We start from the raw sequence: 19211 nt of genomic DNA, 5'->3' as shown, positions 1-19211 counted from the left end.
TATAGAATCGTATTCTACAGTTTGTTTTCATCTCAACTGTAAGTACATAAAAATCTATCTTAAAATCCCTACTTTTTTTCCCTGGGAGGCAGCAGATGATTGCCCAAGTACTTAGGTCCCTGCCATACATATGGGAGATAGCAGGCTCTTGACTTCAGCCTGGCCCAACCCCTGTTGTTGTGGGTATTTGGGAACTGAATCAGCAGATGGAAGATTCCTCTTATCCCACTTGCGTAGCTCTGCTTTTAAGTACATATTTTTAGGCCAGTGCCGCGGCTCACTGGGCTAATCCTCCGCCTTGCGGCACCGGCACACCGGGTTCTAGTCCCGGTCGGGGCGCCAGATTCTGTCCCGGTTGCCCCTCTTCCAGGCCAGCTCTCTGCTGTGGCCAGGGAGTGCAGTGGAGGATGGTCCAAGTGCTTGGGCCCTGCACCCCATGGGAGACCAGGAAAAGCACCTGGCTCCTGCCATTGGATCAGCGCGGTGTGCCGGCCGCAGCGGCCATTGGAGGGTGAACCAACGGCAAAGGAAGACCTTTCTGTCTCTCTCTCTCACTATCCACTCTGCCTGTCAAAAAAAAAAAAAATTTTTTTTTAAATCTCCATTTTCACAGGAAGAAGCTCAGAATACTGGTGTTCTCTTCTTTTTAGGTAAGTCAGATAAAGTTAGATGATTTCATCAGGGTAATAACATAAAAACAGATGAAAGAATTTACAAAGAAATTATTACATACACAACAAAGATAACAAAAGTTACAATTATTACTTCTCTCAAATTATTCTATTTGAAACTTTCTAGCTGGAAAACCTATTTGGAGACACCTTTTGCGTGGCTCAAACAAACTAAAAATTTTATTATCATTATTTTTAAAAAAGATTTATTTATTTGAGAGGTAGAGTTACAGAAAAGGAGAAGGAGAGACAGAAAGATTTTTCGTCTGTTGGATTACTCCCCAAATGGCCGCAACGGCTGGAGCTACGCCGATCCAAAGCCAGGAGCCAGGTGCTTCTCCCCAGTCTCCCATGTGGGTGCAGAGGCCCAGGACTTGGGGCTATCTTCTACTGATTTAAAAGGCCACAGCAGAGAGCTGGGTTGGAAGAGGAGCAGCCAGGACTAGAACCGGAGCCCATAAGGGATGCAGGTGCTGCAGGCAGAGGATTAACCTACTATACCAAGGTGCCTATTATCATTATTATTAGAGCCAATAAACAACTTTTTGAGAAAAACAAAACCACCATGCTGACTCACTAATGGGAAGGAGATGAAGAAAGATAGAAGCATACCTTTGAAGAAACTAAAATATAAACATCTATCCATTCTAATGGTAAATCACAGCAGATTATGAATGCAGGACTAAATTATCTGGCATTTCAATATTCTTTATTCAAATTATTTGAATGTTAGTGATACCATTATTTGCCAAATTAGACTTATCTATATCCTCTTAATGCATTTACTGTATTCAGTCCTGTTACCAGATGTTCATATGTACTTCACTTATCCTTGTTCTTAAAACTCTCCACAAATACCATTGTCTTCAAAAGGTTCATGGAAAATGTACATTGTCTTTTAATTCCATTGCTCTGTGTACTCTATGCAGTATTCCCATAGAAAATGCTTGCAAACTAGTAAGTATGTTGCTTACGCATAATTATCCTGTTGCATCCAGCACAATGGTTTTTAGAAAAGATAGTTAACTAAACAAAAAAAAAAATTAAAAAAAAGAAAAAAAAAAAAGAAAAGATAGTTAACTGCTATCTTGATTCAAGATTCTATTGCATCAAGTGTCATTTCTTCACAGTACTGATATATACACAGAATTATCCTTTGATTTGTGTTTAGCTCTGAAACACTAGGATGCAAGTCCCAAGTATGTTATATTCATTACCCTCTTCCCATGCCTACAACAGTATTGAGCTCACAACATTTACTCAGTCAACTACATAAAATGTGTCTTTATGTCTACTCCGAAGTACTAAGTCAGAATATTCCTCTCAAAGTAAAAAAAAGAGCCAAAAGCCACAACATTTTTCATCTCTGGAAACTGAATCAAGAGAAAAATCAACATAAATCCTGGTTTTCTCTAGGCTTGCAGTCACCTTTTCTTGCCACTAGATAGCATTCTTTCACATGCTATCAAAACATCTGAAAAGAATAAAGCTTGGGGCTGGCGCTGTGGCATAGCAGGTAAAGCCACCGTCTGCAGTGCCAGCACCCCATATGGGCACTAGTTAGAGTTCCCACTGCTCCACTTTGGATCCAGCTCTCTGCTATGGCCCAAATCCTTGGCCCCTGCACCAGTGTGGGCGACCAGGAAGAAACTAGTGGCTCTTAGGCTTCGGATCGGAATAGCTCTGGCCGTTGTGGCCATTTGGGGAGTGAACCAACAGATGGAAGACCTCTCTCTCTGCCTCTCCCTCTCTGTAATTCTGACTTTCAAGTAGATAAATTAAAAAAAAAAAAAAAAGAATAAAGCTTACACATGTCAGAGTACACAAGGGAAATAACTAAAACTGTGACAATCATGCTAGTTGAGAATTTAAATAGGAGCTGGCTGGCGCCGCAGCTTACTAGGCTAACCCTCCGCCTGCGGCGCTGGCACTCTGGGTTCTAGTCCCGGTTGCTCCTCTTCCAGTCCAGCTCTCTGCTGTGGCACGGGAGGGCAGTAGAAGATGGCCCAAGTGTTTCAGCCCTGCACCCACGTGGGAGACCAGGAAGAAGCACCTGGCTCCTGGCTTTGGATCGATGCAGCACTAGCTATGGCGGCCATTTGGAGGTGAACCAATGGAAGGAAGACCTTTCTGTCTCTCTCTCACTGTATAACTCTGCCTGTCAAAAAAAAAAAAAAAAAAAAAAAAAAAAAGAAAGAATTTAAATAAGAGCCAACCCTGTTGCGTAGTAAGCTAAGCCTATACCTGCGGCTCTGGCATCCCATAAGAGTGCAGGTTGGTGTCTGGAAGATGGTCCAAGTGCTTTGGTCCCTGCACCCACGTGAGAGGCCCAGAAGAAGCTCCTGGCTCCTGGCTTTGGATCAGCCCAACTCTGGCTGTTGCAGACATTTGGGGAGTGAACCACTGGGTGGAAGACCTTTCTCTCAGTTTGTAACTCTACCTCTAAAATAATAAATATTTGAAAAATAAAATAAAAATAAAAAAATTTAAATAGCAGGGTAACCTGCTTATTGCATATTTCCCCCTTCTGATCAATAATCAGAAGACGTCAATTTTCAAACACTAAGCAATATGACTTGGATCATCACTGGAGTGAACAATCAAATGCTTGAACTGACCACATTTAAAAGTTATAAAATTCTCAAGTAAAGTGAAAAATAAAATGGCTTAATAAATGTGTCAATTCTTATGTCAATACTGATGGACAGCTATCTTTCAGTATTATTTGCATGGTCATTTATTCCTCCCCAACAGAAGCACAATGATTTTGACACTGCCTGAAACTTTCTCTTTGGCAAATTTTAATTAACCTCTTTGTATGGGTTCCTCAACTGTAAAATGAGAACCTATGACATATGGATATTATGATACAGGAATTAAATTTTAAAAGTACACATAGGGACCGGCACTGTGGCGCAGTGGGTAAAGCCCTGGCCTTAAGTGTTGGCATCCCATATGGGCGCCAGTTCCAGTCCCGGCTGCTCCACTTCCGATCCAGCTCTCTGCTATGGCCTGGGAAAGCAGAAGATGGTCCAAGTCCTTGGGCACCTGCACCCACATGGGAGACCCAGAAGAAGCTCCTGGTTATGGCTCTGGGTTGGCGCAGCTCTGGCTGCTGTGGCCATCTGGGGAGTGAACCAGCAGATGGTAGACCTCTCTCTTTGTCTCTACCTCTCTCTGTAACTCTTTCAAATAAGTAAAATAAATCTAAAAAAAAAAAAAAAAAAAAAGCTCATATAAAAAGCTTAGGACTATGCCCGCACATAGTTAATTCTCAAAAGTTTACTGGTATTGTCATCATTTCCTTAAAATGAAATAGCAAACTCTCAAAGAGAGACTATGATTTAAAAAAGTAGGGACTGGCTAGAAAGAAAGATGAGTCATCAGAGCTGGCCAACTCTTGACTTGTTTCTGACTAGTATAGGAACAATCCAACATTTACAGAGTATTCTACATGCCAAGCATTATGCTAACAAATATTAATCACAGAGGCAGATCGTTGCAATTACTGAACTAAATCATACCTCACTGATCTCTTCCCATATTACCTCTGAATTTACTTGTGCGACTTGCTTCTGCAAATGAGCACCAGCAAACAGGCAGCATGATGAGGCTTCTACTGTGCTTACACACTGGGAGACTTTTCTTATTTATTTATTTGAAAGTCAGAGTTACTCAGAGAGAGAAGGACAGGCAGAGAGACAGAAAGAGAAAGAGAGAGAAAAAGAGAGAGAGAAAGAGAGTGTCTTCCATGCGCTGGTTCACTCCCCAGATGGCCATAACGGCCGGAGCTGGGCTGATTCGAAGCCAGGAGCCAGAAGCTTCTTCTAGGTCCCCCTCGTGGGTGCAGGGGCCCAAGGATTTAGGCCATCTTCAACTGTTTTCCTAGGCCATAGCAGAGAGCTGGACTGGAAGTGGAGCAGCCGGGACTTGAACCAACACCCATAGGGATGCCGACAGTGCAGGCATTGGCTTTACCTGCTATGCCACAACGCTGGCCCTGGGAGCCTTTTTATCACACTGGGAGTAAGCTTGGGCTAGCCTCCTGAAGAGTAAGAGGTCACATGGAGTAGCCGCTAGCCACCCGGGTCTGAGACCCCCAGACATGTGAGTAAGGCCATCCTAGACTCTAGGACCTAAACAAACTAGTTCCAGCCACGTCAGCCTAGACCATAAGAAAAGAACATCCTAGCCAACTACAGAGTTGTGAAAGTAATATTTACTTACTTAGACTACAAACTCTTGGGGTGGTTAGGTGGCAAAAGCTAACCAGTACAACTACCAGTTTTGGAGAGTATGAAAGAAAATTCCTCAGACTGGCAAGTCAGCTTAGCTTCACAGTTCTTTCCACCGTAGCACTTTTGCATACCCCATTCTAAGGTTCTAGGTAAAAGAAGTAATCACTCTGGTGGTTTTGTTCTATAAACCTCATGTAACCCTTTCCTCTGTACCAGGACTTAACATACCATGGGCCAAATCCAACTAATTTAACTAATTATTATGCAAGCAATATAGGTTCTAAATTTGAACTCTTCAATTTGCAATAACAATCCAGGAGCAAATTAAATTATAAATCCCAGTCTCTGGTATATACAGCAAACCCCAACAATCTATACCTAAAGATGATTACTACACTCTGACTTAGAATTCTAAAGAAAGAACACTTATTCCAAATAGCCTCCTTTAAAAAAATTAAATTTATAGCCTCACTATTAGAATCATCAAGTCCTAAAGACAAAACAATTAGATGTTGTTTAGGACATCTCTTGGTTTCCAACCAGGAATTTTGACCTTAAAAAGGTTAGTAATGCAAGCTAGCCAAATAAAAGTCCTTTTACTAGAAAGGAATAAATTTGATATGCTTTGCTAAAAATTATATATACCACTTTAGAGCCTAAAGAGGGTGCTTCCTTCCTGAAATCCTTTTTGCTAATCTACATCTGTTCTCTTCTTCAAATTTCTAGTCAACCTCTTCCAAAAAACATCTACCATTATTTCCACTTGGACTGTCACTGGTAACCAACTATGTACATATTCAAATAAAATAATCACTTATGTTCTCAAAACACTTAGTATGGGGTTAGCGCTGTGGTGTAGCAGGTAAAGCCGCCACCTGTAGTGCCGGCATCCCATATGGGTGCCAGTTTGAGTACCGGCTGCTCCACTTCCGATCCAGCTCTCTGCTATGGCCTGGGAAAGCAGTAGAAGATGGCCCAAGTCCTTGAGCACCTGTACCCACATGGGAGACCCGGAATAAGCTCCTGGCTCCTGACAGGCACAGCTCTGGCTGTTGTGGCCAACTGTGGAGTGAACCAGCAGATGGAAGACCTCTCTCTCTCTCTCTCTGCCTCTCCTTCTCTGTGTAACTCTGATTTTCAAATAAATAAATCTTATATAAAAAAACACTTAGTATTTTCCTTTGGACCTCAATAGCAATGCATTTTAAGTATGATTCAATAATAGAATTTAAGGCAGCAATATAAAAAGAACCCAGGCAAATGCGGCACAGCAAGTTAAGCCACCACTTGTGATGCCAGTATTCCATACTGCAGTACCAGTTTGAATCCCAGTTGTTCTGTTTCCAATTTAGCTTCTTACTAATGCTCCTGGGAAGGCAGAGGATGATGGCCCAAATATCTGGGCCCCTGTCACCCATGTGGGAGATCCAGAAGGAACTTCCAGGCTTCCAGCTTTGTCTTGACCTAGTCCCAGCTGCTGCAGTCATTTGGGAAGTGAACCAGCAGATGAAGATTTCTCTTTGTCTTCTGTCTGTTAGTCTTCCTTTCAAGTAAATAAATCTTTAAAAAATAAAGAGCTCCAAAACAAAAAAAAATCGATTTTCTCATTTTTCTTTTAAAGATCTATTTTTTTTTCAAAGTCAAAGTTAGAGAGAGAGAGAGAGAGAGAGAGAGAGACCTTCCATCCTCCTGGTTCATTCCACAGGTGGCCATAATGGCTAGAGCTGGATCAGATGGAAGCCAGGAGCTTCATCCAGGTCTCCCCCATGGAGGCAGGGGCTCAAACACTTGGGCCATCTTCCACTACTTTTCCCAGGCCATTAGCAGGGATTTGGATTGGAAGTGGAGCAGCTGGGATATGAACTGGCATCCTCACAGGTGGCAGCTTTACCTGCTCCACCACAACACTGGCCCAATTATCTCATTTCTAATTCAATTATATGCTGATTATCTATTATTATAGATTTTTAAAGCTAATTTTCTAATACAATGGTCTGACTTTTAAAATATTTGAAAGGCAAAGATAGACAGACAGACAGACATCTCTCCCACTTACTGATTCATATCTCCCCAAATGCTGGTAACAGCCAAGATTGGGCTGGGCTGAAGCCAGAAGCCTGAAACTCCATTTGGGTCTTTCACACAGGGAGGCAGGGACCCAAGTACTCCAGCCATTGCTTACTGCCTCCCAGGGAGCACATTAGCAGAAAGCTGGATGGAAGCAGAGGCAGGCACTCTTGATAAGGGATATGGGTGTCCCAAGCAATGGCTTAACCCACTGCACCACAACACCTGCTCCTCATTAGTCTATACTGTATAATGTATTTCATCAATGTAACCAAAAAGCCCACAGGAAATATACTTTACTTATTTTTTAAAAAAGATTTATTTATTTGAAAGGCAGGGTTACAGAGAGGCAGAGGCAGAGAGAGAGAGAGAGAGAGATCTTCCATCCCCAGCTTCACTCCCCAGATGGCTGCAACAGAGGTAGGCTAATCCGAAGCCAGGAGCCAGGAGCTTCTTCCAGGTCTCCTATGTGGGTGCAGGGTTCCAAGGACTTGAGCCATCTTCCACTGTTTTCCCAGGCCACAGCAGGGAGCGGGATCAGAAGTGGAGCAGCCAGGTCTCGAATTGGCACCCGTATGGGATGCTGGCGCTACAGGTGGTTGCTTTACCTGCTATGCCACAGCACTGGCCCCAAGAATATACTTTAAAAGCTGAATAGTTAAGAGCTTTAGTTGGTTCATCACTATTTGATGTCAAATAAGTCTGTAAGCTTTATTACATAAGGCAGTTTGTTTTGAAGAAATTTTTTTAAAGATTTATTTATTTGAAAGTCAGAGTTAGAGAGAGTGAGAGAGAAGGAGAGACACAGAGATCTTCCATCCACTGGTTCACTCCCTGAATGTCTCCAATAGCCAGTGTTGGGCCTGTCTGAAGTCAGGATCCAGAAGCTTCTTCCGGGTCTCTGACATGGGTGCAGGGAACAAGTATTTGGGCCATCCTCTGCTGCTTTTCCAGACTATTAGCAGGGAGCTATATTGGAAGTGAAGCAGTATGGAAAGCCAAGACACTGTGGCAAAAAATGACCTAAATGAAAGATCTCTGTGAGTGAGACCCCAGTGGAAAGAACGGGCCATCAAAGAAGGAGGTACCTTTCTCTGAAGGGAGGAGAGAACTTCTACTTTGACCATGGCCTTGTCTAAATAAAGTTGGAGCTTGTGAACTCAAGAGGTTTCCATAGCCTTGGCAGCTCATGACAAGAGCCTCGGGTGATTACCGACGTCATAAATAAGAGTGCCAATTGTTAAATCAACAACGGGAGTTACTGTGCACTTACTCCCCATGTAAGATCTGTGTCCTTAATACAGTAAAACTAGTATTCAAACGGTACTTTATACTTTGTGTTTCTGTGTGTGTGCAATCTATTGAAATCTTTACTTAGTATATACTAAGTTGATCTTCTGTATATAAAGGTAATTAAAAATGAATTTTAGGAATGGGATGTGGGTGGGAAGGTGGCTATGGGGGGAAAACCACTCTAATCCAAAAGTTGTACTTTCAAAATTTATATTTATTAAATAAAAGTTTTCTAAAAAAAAGTGGAAAAAAAAAAAAAAAAGGAAGTGAAGCAGTTGGGACTCAAACCAGCACCCATATGGGATGCCCACGCCTCAGGCAGCGGTTTTACCAGCTATACCACAGCACCAGCCCTCATAATACAGTTCTAAAAACAGTATCAAACTGTAGTCTCTACTGCTTCTTGACTAGAAAACATTTTGTACTTTAAATCCAAGTAGTATGAAGATAATATTTGGGAAAACCTAGCTATATATAAAATTGGTGGAAACTGAATTCTGCTATTTTACTGATTTTAACCTACATCAAGGAAAGGGTCTGTCAGTCAAAGACAGGCACTAAGAAAATACAATTATTTTCAGAGGAAGAATTTATATCAGGCTAGCAAAAGCAGTAACTATCACTTTACAGTGAAAGATAATATTCCAAGTAAGCTTTTAAGGAAACAGTAGTTTATCCACTTCATGAAAAACCACCTAGAAATGGTACACATTTGTATGTTCTGATATATAAAGACATTCAAATCATTACTAAGTAAAAATTATGACTGCTATTTTTAAGAAAAATTATTTGTTAGAGAGAGAGAGGGAGGTAGAGAAAGGAGGAAAGTGAGGAGAGGAGAGGAAGAGAGGAGAGATGAGCTCCCCCATCTACTGGTCCACTTCCAAAATGCCTACAGTGGCCACGAGGCTGAGGAAGAGGGAAGCTGGGACAGAGAACCATGAGGGTGGCAGGGATGCAGCCACTTGAGTCATCACTGCTGCCTCCCAAGATCGGCATTAGCAGGAAGCTGGAATCAGGAGCTAGAGGCACGTATTGAACCCGGGCACTTGATATGGGACAAGGGCATCCTAACCAGGAGTTATAACCACTAGTTTAATTGCTTGCCCATCTGCTTTTCAAAGTTAGTGTTATATAGAAAAGACCACTATACAGGGGCTATCACCGTGGAGTAGTTAGTGGGTAGAGCTGCTGCCTGCGGTGCCGGCATCCCATATGGGCACCGGTTCAAGCCCCAGCTGCTCCACTTCTGATCCAGTTCTCTGTTATGGCCTGGGAAAACAACAGAAATTGGCCCAAGTCCTTGAGCCCCTGCACCCGCATGGGAGACCCAGAAGAAGCTCCTGGCTTCAGATTGGCTCAACTTCAGCTGTTGTGGTCATTTGGGAAGTGAACTAGTGGATAGGACACTTCTCTCTTTCTGCCTCTCCTTCTCTCTTTGTGTAACTCTTTCAAATAAATAAATAAACAAACCTTAAAAAAAGAAAAGGACCACTAGACAACTAAATTTTTTATAGGCATTATCTCTAAAGGGAAAATCTTTAAAGACAATGGATTCTTTTTTTTTTTTTTTTTAACAGGCAGAGTGGACAGTGAGAGAGAGAGAGAGACAGAGAGAAAGGTCTTCCTTTGCCGTTGGTTCACCCTCCAATGGCTGCCGCGGCCGGCAAGCTGCGGCCGGCGCACCACGCTGATCCGATGGCAGGAGCCAGGAGCCAGGTGCTTTTCCTGGTCTCCCATGGGGTGCAGGGCCCAAGCACCTGGGCCATCCTCCACTGCACTCCCTGGCCACAGCAGAGAGCTGGCCTGGAAGAGGGGCAACCGGGACTAGAACCCGGTGTGCCGGTGCCGCTAGGCGGAGGATTAGCCTAGTGAGCCGCGGCGCCGGCCACAATGGATTCTTGATATTCACTTTTTGCACCAAGTGCTATTGCTTGCTGCTATAATTATACTTTATTTTAGAAGTACTTTCTGCCACCTGTTGCTTCAAATGTGCTATCATCTCCCAGAACATAACTATACCTCTTTTATAATACTGTATTTTTTAAAATTCATAAATCATTTTTAAAAAGATTTATTTATTTATTTGAAAGTCAGAGTTACAGAGAGAGAGAGGAGAGGCAGAGAGAGAGAGAGAGAGAGAGAGAGAGAGAGAGGTCTTCCATAGGTTGGTTCACTTTCCAATTGGCCACAAAGCCAGAGCTGTGCCAATCCGAAGTCAGGAGCCAGGAGCCTCCTCCGGGTCTCCCGCGTGGGTTCAGGGACCCAAGGACTCGGTTCATCTTCTACTGCCTTCCCAGGCCATACCAGAGAGCTGGATCAGAAGTGCAGCAGCCAGGTCTTGAACCAGCGCCTATATGGGATGCCGGCACTGCAGGTGGTGGCTTTACCCACTACGCCGCAGCGCCAGCCCCATAAATCTTTCTTTTTTAAAAAATATTTATTTACTTGAAAGGAAGAGTAACAGTGAAGAGAGATCTTCTATCCGCTGACGCACTCTCCAAATGGCCACAACATCAAGGTCTGAGTTAGGTTGAAGCCACGAGCCAGACATTCCATACTGGTCTCCCAAAAGGGTGGTAGAGACCCACGTGGTTGGACCACCTTCAGCTGCTTTCCCAGGCACATTAGCAAGGAGCTGAATTAGAAGCAGAGCAGCCAGGACTTCGACTAGCACTCTAACATGGGACGCTGGAGTCCCAAGTGGTAGCCTAATCTGTTGTGCCACAATGCTGGCTCTTATTCATAAGTCTTTTCTAAGCTCCTTTACACTGTGAATTTCTATACAGGAAAAGACTTTTATTAATTTTTCTATCCCCATAGCCTTACTGTGGTAGTCACTCAAATATCTGTATGTATAAATTGACAAAAGACATCCCTAAGACTTACAAAAAAAAAAAGTTCAAAAAGAATTCTAAATAATGGGACAGTTATCACACTAATGTTTTAATTTCAATGTAGTAGTTTTTACATTCTAACCAGAAGTACATGAATGGGAGTTGCAATGGGTACTTTTATAAATACTCTTGGGTTTCAGTTTTATGTCCAAAGTTATATTTCAAAAGAACTGTAACTATTAAGTAGTCTGTACACTAGCGACACAGGAGATTATGTACTATAGTATTATAGAGGTCCCTTAAGGCAAAATTTTAGAAGTTCTCCCACCTCTTTATAGCAAGATCTTTTTTATTTTTATACACACTCAGCTTTCCCCCAAATGGAATCAATAGGTATCTCACTGACATTCTTGTGGTTCTAAAATGTAGATTTTTCACAGACTCTGATAATATCTACATCTCAACAGGCATTTTAGAATTTCTTCTTGATACAAAGAATGTAGAATTGATGACACAGATGAAGTTAGAGGTAGACATTGAGCAGAAAAGCAACTGCCCATCCACAATTAGTTGTGCTTTGAAAAATCTACTTCAAAGAATACATCAAGGGGGCCAGTGTTGTGGCATAGTGGGTAAAGTCACTGCCTGCAAAGCCAACATCCTATATGGCTGTTAGGATGGGTACCAGATGCTGCACTTCTGATCCAACTCCCTGCTAATGCTCCTGGGAAATTAGTGGAAGATGGCCCAAGTGCTTGGACATGGGAGACCTGGATAAAGTTCCTGACTTGTGACTTTGGCCTGGCCCAGTCTTGGCCATTGCAGCTACCTGTAGAATCAACCAGGGGATGGAAGACCTCTTTCTCTGCCAACTCTTTATATATATATATATATAATGTTTATATAAACAAACAGATAGATAGATAGATAAACGTGCCAATTCTTATATTGAGATGCTTATAGAGATGCCTATAGGAGCTGGCCCTGTGGTATAACAGGTTAAGCCTCTGCCTGTGGCATCAGCATCCCATATGATCACCAGTTAGTTTTGGCTGCTCCACTTTCAGTTCAGCTCCCTGCAACTGCACCTGTGAAAGCAGTGGAAAATGGGTCAAGTACTTGGGCCTCTGATGGAGTTCTAGATTTCTGCTTTCGGCCTGGCCCAGCCCCGGCTGTTACAGCTATTTGGGGAGTGAACCAGCAGATGGAATATCTCTGTCTGTCTCTCTCTCCATCTAATTCTCCCTTTCAAAAAAATAAATAAATCTTAAAAAAAAAAAAAAACAGAAACAGATATTTGCAACAGGATAATAAAAGCTTAATATGTCTAGTATTTAATTCATATCTCTTACAAACATATTGATGATAAGCCGAAAAAAAGACGAGTTGGGGTTTGGTGTAGTAGTAAAGATACGGCTTGGGACACCTGCATCCTGGGCTCAGGTCCTTGGCTCCAATCCTGATTTCAGCTCCTGTTAATGCGCATCCAGGGGAACAACAGTGACAGCTCAAATATCTGGGTGACACCCATGTGGGAGACAGGGATTGATTTTTAGGCAACTGGCTTCAGTCTGGCCTAGCCCTGGCTGTGGGGGGCATTTGGAGAGTAAACAAGCAGGTGGGAAATTTGTCTCTGCCTTTTTTTTTTTTTTTATTTTTTTTTTGACAGGCAGAGTGGACAGTGAGAGAGAGAGAGACAGAGAGAAAGGTCTTCCTTTTTGCCGTTGGTTCACCCTCCAATGGCCGCCGCGGCCAGCGCGCTGCGGCCGGCGCACCGCGCTGATCCGATGGCAGGAGCCAGGAGCCAGGTGCTTTTCCTGGTCTCCCATGGGGTGCAGGGCCCAAGCACCTGGGCCATCCTCCACTGCACTCCCTGGCCACAGCAGAGGGCTGGCCTGGAAGAGGGGCAACCGGGACAGAATCCGGAGCCCCGACCGGGACTAGAACCCGGTGTGCCGGCGCCGCTAGGCGGAGGATTAGCCTAGTGAGCCGCGGCGCCGGCCCTTGTCTCTGCCTTTTAAAGACGATGAAAATAAATATATTTGAAACTAAAAAAAAGTAAAAATGAGTCAAAGATTGGTATAAGCATGTTAAACACTGAGATATCATCAGATCTAGCAAAAGTTTAGACTAAAATATTCAGTGTTAGTATGAATGTGAGGAATCCAGGCCTAGCCTCAAAACCATACTGAACAGGGATGCTCCTGAATTACTTCATTCTCAAGTTTATTTTTGGGAGGTCTACATGTTTGTCTCTCCCTTAACTGAATGCCTTAAGAGCATCTTAATCCTTTTCATACTCTAATACGCAGCCCAGTAACCAGCCTGAAACAGGCAAGAATGAGTAACATAAGCAATACATCTATGAAAGGCAAAATCAGAGCAATCAGAAAATAGCCAGTCCTGATAAGACACCAGCCAGAATGCCCATACCCCATACTGGAGTGCTTGGGATAGATTCTCACTTTCATCTTCTGACTCCAGCTTCCTGCTAATGTAGACCCTGGGGGATAGTGGTGATGGCTTAAGTAACTGTGTTCCTGGCTTCAGCCCTTGCCCAGACCTTGCCTTTGTGGGCATTTGGGGAATGAAGCAGTAGACAGGAGCTTGCTCTCTGATTCTCAAACAACAGCACAACTTTTAAAAACAAAAGTAAATAATGAGGGGGGCCAGCACTGTGGTATAGGGGGTAAAGCCACCGCCTATAGTGCTGCCATCCCATATGGGTGCCAGTTCAGTTCCCGGCTGCTCCACTTCCAGTCCAGCTCTCTGCTATGGCCTGGGAAAGCAGCGGAAGATGGCCTAACTCCTTGGGCCCCTGCACCCATGTGGGAGACCTAAAAGAAGCTTCTGGCTCCTGGCTTCAGACTGGTCCAACTCTGGCCATTACAACCATCTGGGGAGTGAACCAGCAGATGGAAGACCTCTCTTTCTGTCTCTACTTCTCTGTATCTCTGCCTTTCAAATCAATCAATCAATCTTTAAAAAGAAAAGAAAGTAAATAACCAAGCCTGAAATTAAGAGCAAATGTGGGGGCCGGCGCCATGGCTCACTTGGTTAATCCTCCACCTGCAGCAATGGCATCCCATATGGGTGCCTGGTTCTAGTCCCGGTTGCTCCTCTTCCAGTCCAGCTTTCTGCTGTGGCCCAGGAGGGCAGTGGAGGATGGCCCAGGTGCTTGGGCCCCTGCACCTGCATGGGAGACCAGGAGGAAGCACCTGGCTCCTGGCTTTGGACTGGTGCAGCTCCGGCCATAGTGGCCATTTGGGGAGTGAACCAATGGAAGGAAGACCTTTATCTCTGTCTCTCCCTCTCACTGTCTGTAACTAACTCTCAAATAAAATAAATAAAATCTTAAAAAAACAAAGATTTTATTTATTTGAAAGGCAGAGAAACAGAAACAGAGAGACAGAGAAGAGAGATCTCCCATCTGCTGGCTTACTCTTCAAATGGCCGTAATGGCCAGGATTGGGCCAGGAGTTTCTTCCAGGTGTCCCACGTGGGTGCAGGGGTCCAAGCACTTATGCTAGCTTTCACTGCTTCCCTGGGTGCATTAGCAGGGAGTTGGATGCGAAGCAGAGCAGCCAGGACTAGAACCAGCACCCATATGGGATGCTGGCATCACAGATGTGGCTCTACCCATTATACTGCAATGCCAGCCCCATATGCTACTTCTTAATACTTTGTTTTTTATTTTTATTTATTTGCCTTATCATTCCTTTTTCAATAGTGTTCGTGGGACATTACAGAGAGGGCAAAAAAACACAGCTTTGTGACAGATGTCAAGCTTAAGGATGTGTTAGAACAATATAGGGGCCGGCACTATGGCGTAGCAGATAAAGCCGCCACATGCAGTGCTGGCATTCCATATCGGTGCCAGTTCGAGTCCCCGCTGCTCCACTTCTGATCCGGCCCTCTACTATAGCCTGGGAAAGCAGCAGAAGATGGCCCAAGTCCTTGGGTCCCTGTACCTGCATGGGAGACCCAGAAGAAGCTCCTGGCTCTTGGCTTTAGATCGGCACAGCTCTGGCCATTGCAGCCATCTAGGGGGTGAACCAGCAGATGGAAGACCTCTCTATCTCTGCTTTTGCCTCTCTGATAAATAAAATGAATCTTAAAAAAAAAAAAAAAAAGAACAGGTATAAAGAAACCTTTGGGGCTGGCTTTGTGGTGTAGTGGGTAAAAGCCACCACTCACAGCACCAGCATTCCATATGGGTGCCGGTTCAAGTCCTGGCTGCTCCACTTCCATTCCAGCACCTGCTAATTCACCTGGGAAAGCAGTGGAGGACAGTGCAAGTGTTTGGGCCCCTGCCACACATGTGAGAGAACCAGAAGAAGTTACTGGCTTCAGCCTGGCCCAGCCCTGGCTGTTGTGGCCATCTGGGGAAGGAACCAGCAGATGGAAGAGCTCTCTCTCCCCATTCAAACAAACAAACAAAAAGGCCAACAAGTATTAAGAAATCAAACCTGAGGTTTAGAACAACACCAATTTCTTATACTTTATCACTTAAAAATTTCTCAAACAAGAGTTATTTTTCTAATGAATTTCAGTGAAATTGTGATTCCCAGAATCCCCTTTCTACAAAGTACCAGTTTATTACTGTTACTGACATCTACAACTACTTAAAGCCCATTTTTAAGACACAACATTTTTAGATACATAAATCTTAACATTAGGAGTTTAGCATGTATCACAATGATTTGTGAATTAGAAAACATTTTTAGCATAAGCCAAATAAAAGCAATGGTTATAATGAAAAGAAATTTATCATTGTTCCCAAAGATGCCCGTATTATTCTCTTTGGAGATGTAGATCAAAACACAAAAGTTTATTTTCTAAATGTACCACCAAAGTATAAGACATTCAACAGACTAACAGTATGTTTAATACTATCCTTAAAAAAAAAAAAAAAAAAACTGGTTTCTAGGTGGATTACTGGTAACACACTAGAACTGTAAAGATACCATTTTCCAAGTCTTTAGACATACAAAAAAAATCACATTTTGATTATTTATTGCTTTTACTTTTTTGAAAAGAACTTAACTCAATTATTTGTCTAAATTACATTCAAACAAGTTTAGTTCTTAATATAAACATAACTTTTTTTAAAGGTTGATATATAGTAGCACCTAACAAAATAAATAGTATTAGTTTTAAGACATTACTCTAAAGTTACATAAAAACTTGTAATGATTATCTAAAATTGAACAATAAAGAACATTAGTAACTTTTAAATGCTGAAGTTTAAAAGAAGAAAAAATTCTGCATTCAGGTAAATGGAGAGAGGGCAGAAGCAAGCAAAAACCAGTTACTCTTCCCAAAGTCAAGAGGCTATAAAAGTGTTAATATAAATAAAGCTTATAATGATGAATGCCAGTGACAAGCTAATCAAAAATTCTTAAGAGTTTAGGAAAGCACTGATATTGTCTAATTTAGTACCATAACATATGTCATTTTTACATACATAGAAAAATACACTCTACTCCTTAAGTCTTGGGCAAAATAAAACACTGAATTGTGTCTTTTATTCGGGAGAACTGCATAGTATGTGAATTTTATCTTGATAAAGCTATGTAAGAAAAAGCAAAAGAAGAGAGAGAAGTGAAGTGAAGATACTGGAGTATAAAACCCAGTTGTGGGGGCCGGCGCTGTGGCGCAGCAGGTTAAAGCTGCAGACTGCAACACCAGCATCCCATATGGGCGATGGTTCAGGTCCTGGCTGCTCCACTTCAGATCCAGCTCTCTGCGATGGCCTGGGAAAGAAGTTCAGAATGGCCCAAGTCTTTGGGCCCCTGCACCTGTGCAGGAGACCCAGAAGAAGCTCCTGGCTTCTGGTTCCAGATCGGCCTAGCTCTGGCAGTTGTGGCCATTTGGGGAGTCAACCAACAGATGGAAGACTCTGACTCACTCTCTCTCTCTCTCTCTCTCTCTCTGGTTCTACCTCGCTCTGTAACTTTCAAATAAATAAATCTTTAAAAAAAATTAAAAACTCAGTCCTGAATTTTGTTAAATGAAATTCTAAAACCCATCTATTAGGTAATACAGTAAGGAAACAAGTAGAAATTACCATCTAAGGTTTTTTTTTTTTTTTTTTTTTTTTCTCATATAGATGAAGATACAATATAATGGGACCTATTGGAAAATAAATTAAAGAGAAAGAAGGTGGTTTGTACAGCAATAAACTAACCTCCAAGGTATTTAAAGTGAAAAAGGATATATAGTATGTTTCTGTTGCATTAAAAAGGGAAGGGTGAGCAGCGCTGTGGGCTGCGGTACTTCCTATCCAGCTCCCTGCTAATGCCCTGGGACAAGCAGAAGATGGCCTAAGTGTTTGCACCCCTGCCACCCATGTAGGAGACCCAGATGAAGCTCCTAGCTCCTGGCTTTGGCTAGCACTGCGGGTTGGGGTCATCTGGGGAGTAAACCAGTGGATGCAAATTCTCTGTCTCTTCTCTCTCTGTAACTGACTTTCAAAATAAATAAATCTGAAAATCAAAAAGGGGGAGGGGGGGAATGCGTGCCTTTGTATACAAACATACAGATACAGCATATATATGTTTTTGGTGGCATACATAAAAATGTTTAGAAAAATATACAAAAAACAGCTAACAACAGAGCTGTAGTTAACAGCACAGCTGGAGGACAGTTAAAGGGAAGATTTCTTCAAGTCACCATTTGTGTACTGCAAATTTTGAGCAATGTGAATATATACTTATTAAGAGGAAAAATTAAAAGTACTTTACCTTGCACCATTGTTCCTAATGACTTCAACAGTTTCTTCAACAAAATATCGATCCTTGATATATGCAAAAATATCATCACAAATTTCATGTAAGCGCGAACGATGGGTAAGGTTCGTCAAGTATAAAACTGGAATAATTAGTGGCTCTGGAAAACTCTGAAGATTCTGTCTTGCTCTTTTTTCTGACTCAAGTGCTTCCTGGTATGTCAGTCCAGGTCTACCCGTCACAGCACAACTCCACACAAGGCTGTTGCACAGAATGGTTCGTTCAAAAAAGTCACTGATTAAGAAACAGAAACAAAAACCCATTACCTATCATTTCACAAATTTTACCTTAAAAGCTGATACCTTTATCAGCACATTTTTGTGCCTTTAAAGCAAAAATTTTACATAGAATTCAAACAAGGGAATTAGTAACTGATCACCTCTACATTAAAAGAAACCTAGAAATAAGTGTATTTAAATTAGGCATTTATATTTTGCAATTTAAAGGCACAGTAGCAAAAATTTATTTTCTAACAGTTTTAAAAGTAATAGCCAAATTGATATAAGCTCAATTTTCCTTTTAATTCTTAAACTTCTTATCCCAAAATAGTCAAAACACTACAGATAATCCTAGCATTTAACTATGAATTTTTAAAAAGTTTTAATATAATAGTGAAAAACTGAGAAACTTAAGCAAATAACAAGAGAAAGGTTAAGTAAATTATAATTCTTCATACAACAAAAAAACTTTAATTTTTAAAATTTTATTTCAGGGGCCAGCACTGTGGTGTAGCAGGTGAAGACCCTGCCTGCAGTGCCTGCATCCCACCTGGGTGCCAGTTAAGAGTTCTGGCTGCTCTACTCTTGATCCAGTTTCCTGCTAATGCTTTTGGGAAAGCAGTGGAAGACGGCCCATAGTCCTTGGGCCCCTGTACCCATGGGGGAGAAGCTCTAAAAGAAGCTCCTGGCTCTGGCCTGGCCCAGTCCCAGCTGTTACAACCATTTGGGGAGTAAACCATCAGATGGAAGATCTTTGTGCCTCTCCTTTTTTTTTTTTTTTTTTTTTTTTTACAGGCAGAGTGGACAGTGAGAGAGACAGAGAGAAAGGTCTTCCTTTTCCCGTTGGTTCACCCTCCAATGGCTGCCGCGCACCGCGCTGATCCGATGGCAGGAGCCAGGTACTTATCCTGGTCTCCCATGGGGTGCAGGGCCCAAGTACTTGGGCCATCCTCCACTGCACTCTCTGGCCACAGCAGAGAGCTGGCCTGGAAGAGGGGCAACCGGGACACAATCCGGTGCCCCGACCGGGACTAGAACCCAGTGTGCCGGTGTCACAAGGCGGAGGATTAGCCTAGTGAGCCGTGGTGCCGGCTGC

The 19211-nt window shown here is 42.7% G+C and overlaps 1 protein-coding gene across 8 annotated transcripts in view; it reads right to left on the bottom strand.

The window, feature by feature from the left end:
• The window catches only part of BAZ1A (bromodomain adjacent to zinc finger domain 1A), a 104312-nt gene that overhangs the window by 72408 nt on the left and 12693 nt on the right, over positions 1 to 19211 (bottom strand). For 7 of the 8 annotated variants that reach the window (XR_011380762.2, XM_051822162.3, XM_070053756.2 and 4 more), the window contains one exon: positions 17853 to 18131. The exons of the other annotated variant lie outside the window; for it this stretch is intronic. Coding sequence is in view for 3 of the 7 variants with exons in the window: in XM_051822162.3 (XP_051678122.3) it covers positions 17853 to 18131 (279 nt within the window). In the remaining 4 variants the exon portion in view is untranslated. The remainder of the gene's footprint in view (positions 1 to 17852; positions 18132 to 19211) is intronic. 8 annotated transcript variants of the gene reach the window in all.

Source organism: Oryctolagus cuniculus, chromosome 12, assembly GCF_051225735.1.
Source record: "Oryctolagus cuniculus isolate XC-2025 breed Fujian yellow rabbit chromosome 12, ASM5122573v1, whole genome shotgun sequence".
NCBI classification, from domain to species: domain Eukaryota; kingdom Metazoa; phylum Chordata; class Mammalia; order Lagomorpha; family Leporidae; genus Oryctolagus; species Oryctolagus cuniculus.
The sequence above is the reverse complement of the archived record's forward strand: the minus strand, read 5'-3'. Positions and strand labels throughout refer to the sequence as shown.